This window comes from Orbicella faveolata, unplaced genomic scaffold (genome assembly GCF_042242905.1).
Source record: "Orbicella faveolata isolate gen_17 unplaced genomic scaffold, um_ofav_v1 contig_13, whole genome shotgun sequence".
NCBI classification, from domain to species: domain Eukaryota; kingdom Metazoa; phylum Cnidaria; class Anthozoa; order Scleractinia; family Merulinidae; genus Orbicella; species Orbicella faveolata.
Window position 1 is genome coordinate 38443 of NW_028301540.1, and position 12810 is coordinate 51252.

The 12810-nt window shown below is 40.1% G+C and overlaps 1 protein-coding gene and 1 non-coding gene across 2 annotated transcripts; one reads left to right on the plus strand and one right to left on the minus strand.

The window, feature by feature from the left end:
- Positions 1-1461: 1461 nt before the first annotated feature.
- Positions 1462-12555, minus strand: LOC149114574 (uncharacterized). The gene is made up of 3 exons (XM_089283957.1): positions 11168-12555; positions 1888-10131; positions 1462-1535 (listed from the first exon to the last, which is right to left on the minus strand). The coding sequence occupies exons 1-2, from the start codon at positions 12278-12280 to the stop codon at positions 8854-8856; spliced, it is 2391 nt and encodes a 796-aa protein (XP_089140083.1). The 5' UTR covers positions 12281-12555; the 3' UTR covers positions 1462-1535; positions 1888-8853.
- On the plus strand, positions 7068-7140 carry Trnaa-ggc (transfer RNA alanine (anticodon GGC)). The gene has a single exon. It is a non-coding gene; the product is annotated as a tRNA-Ala (tRNA).
- Positions 12556-12810: the final 255 nt, after the last annotated feature.

A 12810-nucleotide genomic window follows, 5' to 3' on the forward strand; every position in this document is an offset into this window, starting at 1 on the left:
CCCCCACCCACGTCCCCTCCCATGGCCACCCCACTGCCTTCTCCCTCCCCCTCTTTCTGTACAATCCTTGGCCCTGTGGCCTTTTCTTTTGCAACGCCAACAGCGCACTAAAAATGAAAGAAAGACATAAAATTGTGAGATAAGTTTTTTGTTTAACACATTTCTATTTTTCCTATTTTAGGGAAATTTTCTTGTTAGCGTCACAAACAAGTATTACTCACTCCGATTTAGGACAACAGTCAATCAAACGTCGGACAATATTACAACCAATGAGCAAAAGGCATTACTGTATTTTGCAAGCTTTTTACATGACTGGCGAGTTTGTGTTTCTTTGGCTATCAAGAATTATATACAGACAAACAGAATTTGAAAACTTACTGTTTGAGAGCTTCAACTGCTCTTTTAATTCTGAAAAAGAATATTGTAAGTAAGTAAGGGCCTCTAAAAAAATACAAATAATAAAAACTACATTAAATACTACATTAGCAATAGATATTTACAATGGAAATAGTATAACAATATTTCTAGAATTTGATAAGGCCAGGAAAGCGCCAGACTCCTGAAAATAAGCCAGTTTTGCATGCTCCGAAGTGTTAAAGAAAATTTGATTGTCTCGTTTATGAGATGCTTTTCATAAAGGAATGGAATATAAAATTAACCACACAGACTGACTCCATCCATGCGAAACTATTTTTTTGAAAGAGCATTCTATTACTTTTATTCCTTTTGCGATCGACTTATTGTTTTTACGTAGTATACATTTTTATCAACTTAACAAATTGACATCAGTTTTTCATGTCTCTGTCAGGTTATTGATGATGAATTTCGTCATAACATTGTCAAAGTAACTGTGGATCGCCGAATGGATCACAGACTACTTTGACAATGTTATGAAGAAATTCATCTTCAATAACAGGACAGACGCATGAAAAACTAACGTCAGTTTGTTTTTTTACATAACAAATTGTCAAATTGTCCGCTCTCGCTCGTTGCCGCATCACATAAATTATAAATTAATGTGTCTGTCCGCATATTGACAATGAAAATTAGCCAATGAGCGGGCGAGAATTTCTGCAGTTATCATAAAATATAGTATTGACTGGATAGTGATATTAGCCTAAGGTCGAAACGTCGTCGTTTTCAAAAAGGTAGTAATGACAATCTTTGGTATATTTACCGCTTATTTCTGCCCTCAGGGCTTCCACATTTTCTTTAGGATCTATAGAGAAACCAATGTGTATGTCAGTTATGTTCTCAACTTTTCCTTTTTTGCAGAAATTTTATAATGTATAACAATGATAATAGAGGTTATTGAAGCTCCTTTCTCACCTCCATCTGTCTTTTCCGGCACAACTGTAGAAAAGACAAAAAAAGTCATTTTCTTACCAATTAAACTTCGAAATCAAACTGCAATTTTCGAACTTGTACTATTAAAAGTTTCACATCCTTTGTCCCTGAAACTTTATTTTTTTGACAGGTTTTTCACACGTTACCTTCTTTCTCCTTTAACTGCACCACCTCTCTTATGTCGTCCCCTGTAGAAAACCAAACAAATGTCATTTTGCAATGAATTAAACCTCAATATCATCCTGTTATTTTAAAACTTTTACTATTCAGAGGTTTCGCACCCTTGTCCGATTCACGTAAAACCTCATTTTTGTTAGTCTGACCTAATAAGGCTATGTCTACACTATAGCGTATAGTTTTTGGGCCGGCGCGAAAGCCATATAGGATAGGCCTTTCGTTCACACAAAACGTAACGAGCCAAGCTGCGCGGTCGTTTCTGCTCATACCAGGCCGGACTATCTTTCATGTCGACATAATGAGCCGTTCGGTATAGTGTAGACAGATCCTAAAAATAAAAATTGACAGTTGTTTATATGTTACCTGCAGAAGGTTCTGCCTCTCCCTTGTTTTCTGCGGGAAAAGCAAAATACTCGTTTTTAGTGTGTATCTTTAGTGGCCTCCACAGTTAGGGCTATGCTAAATTATAACCATCTTTGGCCACCTTTATGACAAGGGAAAAATTCAGCTTCGTAAAACAAATAGAACAAAAGATGTAGCTGCCCAACCATAATTCTACTTTACATTCCTGACCCTGGCCTTACACTGCTTGAGTAACGCAGCTCTTTTCAGGAAGCTTTGAATTGAGTTAATCTTTTTGTGTGTTTTGTTGTTGTTGTTGTTGTGCTACAAACAGGAATTTGAGAGTTTACCCGTTTGAAAAAGCCCCTAAATTTTCTTTGTGGCTCTTTTAAAAAAAGAAAGAAATGCACAAATAAAAATATCCATTCAGTAGACAAATGAGTAAAGGTGTTACCGTTGGTTTGACTTGATGACATCTTGTGTTGAATGTCTAAACGGGGAAACGTATAACACAAATGCATCGCATTACGTTAATCGTAACATCTTAAATTAACCTGAACAGTTTATTCCACGACTGTGACTGTATCATTATACATAAGTTGTTGACAATCTTTGTCGGTCAAGATGCTTGCCTGAATATTGGCCTCGTTCTTTTGCGTTGTTATTGACCAAGACAAAGGCCAGACGAGCTCTCTTGACCAAAAAAGCTTGCTAATAAAAAGATTTATTACATGGTGATGGTGTTGAGAGTTTTTTAGTTTTCTGCGGGAACAATGCAAGCAATGTTGAGCGAGCAAGAGATACGCCCATCTTGCCCGCTCCGAACCGCACTGTACTAGACTACGAGTAGTCCCTCTTTCGCTTAGTCCGTCGTGCGTGACGCGAAAGAAATTTGCGAGAAAAAAATGGTCGCGCGAAAGGAGGGTAGGCGAAATTGGAGCACTATTTTACATTTGCAGCACTTGTGAGCACTTAATTGACTTTTGAGCAGAATTTGAGCATGTTTTGGCTTTTTGGAAAACATTTCAGCACATTTTTCACAATTTTCCACATGTTAAATGCAATATTTTGTGTTTGAAACGTTTTCAGTAAAGCCGAGTACGAGTAATTTTAGCTTGTCGCCTGATCGGCTGACTGTTGTCATGGAAATGCGCGTGCTATGGTCCTTTTAACCGTGGGAACAGGCGATTTTCATTGGATCGTGACTTCGTGTTTAGTTAAAAGTTTGATAAAACTAGGAATATGTACAAACATCTACTGGGAAATAAACAAACGTAAACTGCGAGCAATTTTCGTGCACCATTTCTAAATTTCAAGCACTTTTTATAGAAATCGAGCACTAGTTAAGTACTTTTTTTGCCATGTTTTGAGCACTTGCGATTTTTCCAGCGCAATCGGGACAGGCCTACCTATCAATGTTTCGCTCGATGTCTAGTTTAAAGATTTAAATTATCAGCGAATCTCCTCGGTTTGTTTAAAATGCTCCTGACCTAAGTCTGCTTCGCTTGCTTTAAATTTTACCGAAATAACGAACGGCGTTCAGATAAGTCTTTAAGGTAGCTCACCTTGGTCCAACTTAACGAGACGAAAGAGGCTGGTTACAAATTTCACGTCAGTTTTATATAGTGCCATATTCTCGACCCCAGGGGCCGCGCCGTTTTTGGTCAGCACCAGGACTCTTGACCTCTGGCCGGGTTCAACACCGGAAGTTCGTGAATCGCGGACTTCCCGTCACTCTGCACATACTCAGAGTCAAGTCTGACAAATCTGATTGGCTGAGAGTACGAAACGAATTCTCAGCGGATGTTCAGAAAATCGGATCTGGCCAGAGGTCGCGATTCTTGTTGCTGACCAAAAGGAGCGAGGCCTTGGGACGAGAAATGATATGGTGCTATCCAAACGGCAGCGGTCTACCTCGTTTGCATGCTGAAAGAATGTCCGTATGCTCAAGGGAAAAGTTTATTTCATGTTAGGGGGGAAATGTATGTATTGTCTATCGATTGCGGGGATTCTTCGTCCTTTTTCGACAGATCAAAAAGTGAACTCGAGGTTACGTTCATATCTGTAAAATAACACTCAATGTGATGACGTTTGCAAAATATTGGCGGAGCAAAAACTTTGGCAAGGTAAGTTCCTTAGCACCGGCAATTTAACCACTTACTGCACAATATGCTAAATGCGATTTTCTGAAAGAAATTACTGTTTCCTCGTTACTTTTTTATGCAATGGAGAGATTTTCTCCAGTCGCAACCCTCCTCTTTTATCCGGGCTTGGGACCGGCTTAGATGACAGTTTTCGCACATCTAAGGCAGAGTTAAAAAGCTCTGGGTCGAGTAGGCTTAATCTAGAATAACAAAACTGTATCAAGTCTTCAGGAATATGCCATTAAACGATATTCATTTTTTTTTCATTTTGATTGAAACTTTTGGTTATACACCCATTACAGTTTGTTAAGTTACTAACATTTCTGAATATAATATGTAAACTTTCATTTTCTGAATTTCCACAAAAAACGACAAAGTAGTTTGCAAGTTAAACGAAAAAGTGTTCAACCCTTCAACCTTTAACTTTTCAACTATCACGCAATAGCAATGGAGTGCGAGCAATCTGATTGTTTTAGTATAAGTCTACTCGTCCTTCAAAACTTTATCTAAATCCTCTTCCAAAACGCCAAGAAGCGGCCGTCATTTTAATTACAAGGTACAAGGGTACACTGCTACGCCACTCACTGTCTATCACAGAGTAGACAGTGAGTAGCGTAACCAATCAGAGAGCAGCATTCGTGGTAGAATGCTAGTAGATTTATACTCATAATGGTTAGATGTCACTGCAAGTAACGTTTTGTCGCTTTTAATTAGCAATGTATATGGGAAAAAGTTTACTTGCTATATCATTTGTACTAACTTGAAACTTGACAGAAATAACTTTTTAGCAATTTTACAAGTTTAATCATATTTTTATCGATATGAAATTTCCGTTTTTTATGTTTCCTGTTACGGTTTTACTTTGGGAATCTAAAAGTCTGCACTCATTTGACCATAAATGCTACAAACGAAACTATTTTTCTGCAAACCTTTTAAACGGTATGTTAGGCCCAAAGATAAGCAGAAACGGCCTGAAACATGATAACGTAATGTACAAAGGACAGTAACGATAGAAAATCACAGGTCTAGCGAAACTCATGCTTTGTGAGCTTTCATTCTCACGAGAGAAAATGTGAGCTACACACTCGGTTAACTACTCCTAGTAAACTTAACACAATTAAAATGAAAAATTGACTATGACTTTGAACGGAGGATTAATAGCAATGTGTTCGAGTCTCTGCAGTTCTTTGCAACATATACTTAATTTCGTTAAGTAATGTAATTTACAACCACTCAAAGCAAAAGCTGAATTAAATGGAAATGGAATGTGAAAAGCAGTTATCAAAATACCCCTCTTTTCAGTTCTTTCTAACAAAAGTACCACAATTAGTGTTTTCAGTCAAGTTTTAGTACATTGTCGAGGAAAAGGTTTTTGTTATTCATCCTGGTAGATGTAATAATAAAGTGTATTATCGTTTGTCTCACGATGTAGTCACTTGAGATGTAGATCGCGACGTTTCGATTGCTTACTGCTAGTCTTCTTCAGGCGATAAGGTCGACTGATTGCACGGTATCATTTACATCACAAAGGTCGGCTGTGATTGGTGCATTTCGATCCTCCTATTGTTCCATTGTTCTGGCGAGTAGGTGTTCCCTCAGTGGTCCGCTGTTGTACCGTTCTCCTGTTGTTGTGTTTTTTGATCGTGGGCATCCATGCTTCAGGAATTTCAATTCCACTATCCTTGTTGATGTTATTAGGGTGAAGTCTTATGTGAATAGCTTCCTTGACCCTACGTGTGTACCAGTGAGGATCTCGATCAATAAACTTGACCTCATTCCAGATAGGATAGTGGCCGGTCTCGTGGGTGTGTTCAGAAACGGCGGAGGTCTGAGTACGGGCGAGTCGTATATCCCTGTCGTGCTCTTTGATCCTCTCCTGCATAGATCTCCCTGTTTCCCCGATGTAGACTTTGCCGCACTCACAGGGAATCCTGTAGTCAACACCATCTTGTTTAGCCGGGTTGACGGTGTCCTTTGGTTGCACTAAGTGTGACCGAAGTGTCGTGTCGGACTTGAAGACGGTGCGAATGCCTTGTTGTTCAAGGCAGCGGCGGAGAGACTCCGAAACTCCTTGGACATAAGGTAAAACGGCGTTGGATTTAAATTCCGCGACGGGCTCTCTTCTTGGGGTTGTTCGTGCTTTTGTGATCTTCTGTACAAAAGAGGAGGGATATCCGTTAGAAACAAGTACAGATGACAGATGTTTCTTCTCTCCAGTGATTACTGATGGTTTGGTCACGACACGTTTAGCCCGGTCGTACAAACACTTCACAATACCGCGCTTTACTGACTGAGGGTGGTGTGAATCATACGCTAGGTACTGATCAGTATGTGTTGGTTTCCTGTAGACACTGGTGGTAAGGCGGCCATCAGGTACATTGTTTTCATTTTCAAAGATTTTAAGTTGCTCGATCTGTAACATTAAAAGGCGCGTCCAGTTTTGCCAATAGGTACCGGAGGCTCCATTACGCAGATAATGCTGTACCTTTCAAGCCCTAACCCATCCTTTTGAGCAAGCCACTTGAAACTTATTACTTTTCGTCTTATTATGAAGGAGACCTCCAAGTCACCGTCATCTTGGTCAATTTGTAATACTGCTTTTCAGCCACAAGTTGAATCTGCTTGGAATTCTTCGTCATGAAGGTAGCTACTGCAATAACAAGAACGTTTACCTCACCAGTACTTTTTCTGCTGAGTTGCCAACCGCAGAATGAAGTTTCATCGTATTTGGAACTCCCTCGACTTCTTTGTATTTTCTCCCAAGGTATGCTTCTGCCTCACCGTACGCTTCTCATACTCTTCCCAGTTGCCTTGATAGCTCAGTTGGTAGAGAACTGCACCGGTATTGCAGAGGTCCAGGGCTCGAATCCCGTTCAGGCCTGATCTTTTCTCAGGCTTTAAATTCACAACTGCTAAAGCTGTTTATATAACTGCGATGATCAATCGTGTCTTCATATCTTTCTCCGCAGTTCAAATATATGATCTTTCATATATTCACTTGCATTCTTCACCGTCTACGCGTATATAACGAACTCACAACATGATCAGCTTCCAGTTGGCTTGATAGCTCAGTTGGTAGAGCACTGCACCGGCATCGCAGAGGTCATGGGTTCAAATCCCGTTTAGGTCTGATCTTTTTTCAGGCTTTAATTTCACAGCTGCTGTGTTTATGTAAGTTGTTTATATAACTACGATGATTTCCGTGACCGGCTTCCAAATGGTTCCATACAACAGGAAACCCAAACTCACTCTTGTGATTAACTGTCACTGCGATTAGCTGTCACTGCAAAGATGCTCTTGTTCCGGTACTGTGAGTTGTGGCTGTCTGTCTATTGCCTCACCCTTCAGAAGGTGTTCTGCTAGTCGTTTTAGCTGAGAATACGGCAGAGTCGCTAGATTTGCGTGTCCTCGGAACTTGCGCACTGCATTATATACGACGTTGAAAAAATCCGCCTTTGAAACATCGTATCCGGAAGAAACAATCTTTGTCCTAATCATGAGGATAATTTTAACATATTTGTTTGTATAACTATATTACCTCCGCTGTAAACATTTAATTTACATTATTTAAACCAGTTGCCTGACATTTTTAGGTTTTTAGTTATTTCTGGGAACTGGTAACCCTTTAACTGTTCAAATTATCTTTTAAATATTTTTATACACTTCTAAATGGACAATAACATGTGTTGTTGCTTAATGTAAATTACCGTTACAGATAACGGAAAATGTGTTCAATATAAACTTATGTGAAATATGTACAAAATGAGCATGGTTTCATTGTAAAGTCCAAAGCGTTAACTGGCTTAAAGGACATTTGAAAAGAAATTTTCTGCCATGTGACAACCTATTTTCAGCAACAAGGGATAATATAAATATTTACTAAAGAGTAACCTGAAAAGCTAATTCAATGACATTTCTCTGGGTATGTCGTTTGGTATTTAAGATCTAAATAAAATACATTTCAGTGATATAGAATGTCAGATAGGAAAATAAAAGAAAGCTCAAAGCGTGTGACATCAATGGTCCCTGTTAGCTAAGAATGGGTGTATAAGGAAAATGATAAAATTAGAAAACGTATGAATTTAGAAGGATGCACTCGTCAATTCAATCGTAAAATTGGACTATATATTTTTATATTGCAAAAAATCGTGGGTCAAAAATATACATATTTGTTATATCTAGACTCCAAAGCCTTCTGTTCACCATCTCGACCCTGGTGCCAAATACTATGAAGATCTCCAGGCAAGGATAATGTCACAGAGCTTCACAGCTCCTTCATATATCAAACCTATACCAGGTTTCACGAGAGGGCAAGTTATTATTAAAGGGACACTGCACTTACCACTGAGGGTGGTAAAGGGGGTCGAAATCACGTTTAACGGAAAATAAATTGGTCGTTTCACAATTCACTGGAAGCTGAACAATTATAGTTTTATTTTGCAGAGCAGTACCCAACAAATGATTAAAACCCACTAGGAAGTGAGAATGGCTAACGATAGCGAGGATGGAAACGGATTGTAATATGGATTTTTTAAAAAGCGTTAGGCTGTCAGGTTTAAAAAAATTCAAGTTTGGCTCGAAAATCGTTCAAAGTGTGCAAAAATGATGCTGCTGTGTCGATGTTCGTAACGAAATTGCTTTTAATCGTTTAGTTAGAGCTAATTAAGTTATTACATAAATGTAGGGACCATTTGGTGAATTTATAACAGCTTTTGGCAAATATATCGTGACAGTGTCCCTTTAATACAGCTCTCTCCTCGTCCTTGCCAAATCTTCATAGGATCTCCAGGCAGACTCACTGCTCTTATGTTCACTGATAGAAACAATCAGTAATGAAAGCTATTTATTCAGCATACCTGTTTCGTCTCCTGGCATTTGCATTAACTTCCATCCTGTATCGTTCCCTCCTGCAAAGAGAGGGATGAACAAACTGCTCTCCGGAGAAACCGCCTTTTCTTTGTCGGATAGCCTCCTGAAATTCTTGCCACAAATCATTCGTGACAAAATAGTGATTTGTCGGAAAAGCATATCCTGTACGCAATGCCCTTTTGGCCATCTCAAGCCTTTGTAGTGTTGGAACAGGCTCATCTTCCTCTGGCAGCGTTTCCGCATTATAGACACCACGAATGTCCAGCAATAGCCTGTTATAGATGTCCACACCATAACAGTCACCCAGGATTCTCGCCTGATCGCAATCTATGTCTCCTTTGAGTCCCTGGAGTTCCTCCTGTAAAAATTGTCTTCCCTCGCGCCACAGAGGTTGTGGTACTTGACAGTCCCTTCTTCCGGGACCCCTTGGCGCCTCTTGTGTGTCAAATCCTAATAGCCTGCTTCGCATTTCAACAAAATCTGCTGGGACTCCTTCGATCTGACCGAACGAACTGGGGTAGACCCGTTGGACAAAATTGATTTCCTGAACACCGTTTACTTTTTCGTCATTAACAAACACGCCATGTAGCTGTGTAACTCTAAGGTCACATAATCCATCCCCATCCCCGGGAGGTGTGTTTGGAAATTCAAGGGAAATGCGCAGGTACGGTGCGTCACATCTGGACTGCTGTGCCCTGATTACGTTGTTAGGCAAGGGCTCGTTTCTCGCGACCTTTTCATCAAAAAGATCTCGCAAAGCAGGCAGCACAATCCTTGCTTCTGACCAACTTAATTGCACTTGGCCTAGTACGGGGTAACGGTAAACAATCCAGGCAATCCGTACGATCTCCCTCCATGCTGTTATTTTTAACGATACCATTCCTTCGTCAACCAGCCACTTCGCAGTATTCAAGATATGTTCATCTCGAATTTTGCTTAAGCTCTCAAGCTGTCTAGCTAATTGTAGTTGCTGCAGAAAAGGATGGGAAATATCTCCCTTCAATTTCTCAGTCATAGATACTATGTTTTGTATCATTTCTTGTTGCGGAATTCCTTCCACACATCTTAAAACGCTTTGCGCGTGCAAGAGATTCAAATTGTCTCTGTAAGACCTGAACTCCAAGCTAGACACGTACCGCTCGAGATCTTCTTGAGTTTCACCACCGACAATTCTAGCTACTTGTTGTTTTAGTGAACCATGTGCCCTTTTTCTTCTTTTTGGCTGGCTTGGCGTCTCGCTTTCACTTTCCTCCTACAAGTAAGATACAATATTAGAATAACCATCAGGACTTTTGTGCGAATTGCAATTAAGAGAGATTCTATATCAACGCTACGAGTTTCTGGTCAACCTCTAGCCGGCATAAAGAACTAACGCGCCAAGCGCGCAGCGTCAACAAACTAATCAGGGCGAGGTCTTAGGAAGTAAATAATTCCTGCATACATGGTGAAAATTTAGATTGAGTGTAGGAGGCGCGAACGTCTGAGGAAAGTTCCCTATTTCCTTCCAAACCACGGATCACTTGCAAAACAATATTAAGTCTAGAATCAACACCGACTTGCGCGTCATCGTGCACAGCGCAACTTGTACCTTTCTTCGTGTCCGCCGTGTCCTCGTATTCCTGGTGCGTAGGACAATGAGACAGAGATATTGTATGCATTGTTCTATTTAACAATTAGATTATGAGCTCCAGATTTCTATAAGGTGATAGTTGATGAGGCCGATGGCCGAACCAACTATCGAGAGCGCATAATCTAATTGTTTTAGTAGAATTCTTACTAAAATTTACTTCAAATAACGGTTTCCAATTATTTCTTGACGCATTATTAAACTTTGCGCCTGAAAAAGATCGCTCGGATTTAAGTGCCATTTAAAATCGAAGTTGCGCATCAGCTTTTTCAATAATTTCAACTTTTTTAAAAGTCAAGAAACCCTAAATGTCCTTCGTTTAGGCTTGTCAGAAATTCAATTATCCATTTGCATCAAAATTTTCCTCCAAAACTTTGGAAAAACGAAAAAAAGTCGCCATTTCCAAGACGATCTCCAGCCACTGCACACTAATGGCTGATAGTGTTCAATGGCTCAGTCAATCCGATTACAGCATTTGCATTAGTATACCAGTAGAACTCTACTGATCAAGAACATAGGGTCAAAAGCACTGTTAAACGTTTTTTTTGTAGCAATGCAGAACTTTCTTATATGGAGATTTCACTGTGTAGCTTTCTATCTCAGTAACGATCTAGTGGCCCGAGAACCTCTCCTCTTTAAGTCTTAGTTTTTATTTGCTTACCTCCTCCTCTTCATCTTCTTGTTCTGCTGGGTTGTCTCCTACTTTTGTAGCCGCAGGTGATTGTTCGGAGATAACTTCCTCGTCAGAAACTCCTGAATGCGGAAATTGGTCTTCCTGGGTTTCTTGAGGAGTCGCCATCTGGATTTCGTCCTCCTGGGTTTCTTGAGGACTCGCCATATGGATTTCGAGTGATTGCAACTCGCTTTCTGCCGTTGCTTTTCCCGTAGCTACAGAAGACTGTTGTGAGAATAACTTCACCCCAGAAACCTCTGTACTTTGGCTTTCTTGGCTTTCCCCGGTGCTGCTGGGTGCGAAAATGTCATTGGGCGCCATCCATGTTATCGCTGGCTGTACAGCGGCAGCATTCTTAAGGACAGGTAGAAGGAAAGTGCTTTCCAATTTGCCTTTCACCTGCTTTAAAACCCTACGTGTGCTTTCGTCACCAACATTACGTACTGCCATCAAGACCTCGCTTTCTACTTCGTAAACACCAATGATCTCAAACCCATGTGCCAGATACAGGCGTAGAGCAGGTACATTGGAGAATCCTCCTGCTAGAACAAGCCAGATGTAGGTACTAGCTCCGTGGGGATCATTCTTCGCTCTATTTCTAACCTCTTCTATGGCACAGGAAAGAAGAATGTCTCCTAAACACAAGGAACGCTTGTCAGCTCTTCTAACACAATAGCTGACCTCCCACATCAGTTTCCGGGTCGTGGCCCTCATGTCGCTGGCAACTGCATGCCCTGAAATAGATGTTAATTTGCTGGCTTCGTAACTCCGTTTTTTGAGCAAAATCAAGCCAGAGGGATCGCTGGACTCCTTCTCGAAGGCGACAATCATGATCTTGTCGTCACTTTTGCCTTCATTACAAAACTGCTGGACGGCGTTCTTGTAACTGCTGACGATCAGCCGGTTGTTCTTGGCTTCGTCTGGGCTCAGGATGGATTGTAGTCTTTCTACTGAACACTTCGTCAGTACAGTAGCACCGTCATCGAAAGTCTGAAAAAAATATAGAATTGGATAAGCACATGTTGCAACTAAAGCTGTAACTGTTTGAGAGAGTTTTCTATTTGAACAGAATGACTCTAGATGCGTACAACTCCATAGCATCTGCTCTCCACCGTATTTTCGCGTAAAATGCAGACTCTGCCAAATGAAGGCCAGACCCCGGTTGTTCAAAACCCGAATACCATAACCCGAGGTTAGCGGGATAATTAATCGAGGAATAAAATTGTGTTTATTCACCGTTTAACTATCCTTCGATTAAACTCCATTAAGCCAGTAAAACCGGTCTGTAGCTGGAGTATTAGGGAAGGGAAGGGATAATTATGATGGTTATGATAATAGTGATAATAATAATAATAATAATAATAATAATAATAATAATAATAATAAACATTCTTAGGAGGGTGCTATCAAGCAAAAAAACTGGCTATCCTCTAGTGCCCCAGGACCATGGTTTGGTCTCGGCCCTAAGGACTCTAAGCAAACATTACGTGAAGACGATAATAATAATAATAATAATAATAATAATAATAATAATAGACATTATTTAACGAGGGTTAAACACTTAATAACCAAAGGCTAATAAACTTGTGGCCCTCAGAAAATAAAATTATGAATACAAATATACAGTATAA

What these genes read in the sequence shown, in the direction of transcription:
- LOC149114574 (XM_089283957.1), bottom strand. Translation starts at nt 12,280, where the DNA reads ATGCTATGGAGTTGTACGCATCTAGAGTCATTCTGTTCAAATAGAAAA. An exon ending in AAGAAGATGAAGAGGAGGAG is followed by an intron (nt 10,132 to 11,167) that starts GTAAGCAAATAA and finishes TCTTACTTGTAG; the next exon opens with GAGGAAAGTGAAAGCGAGAC.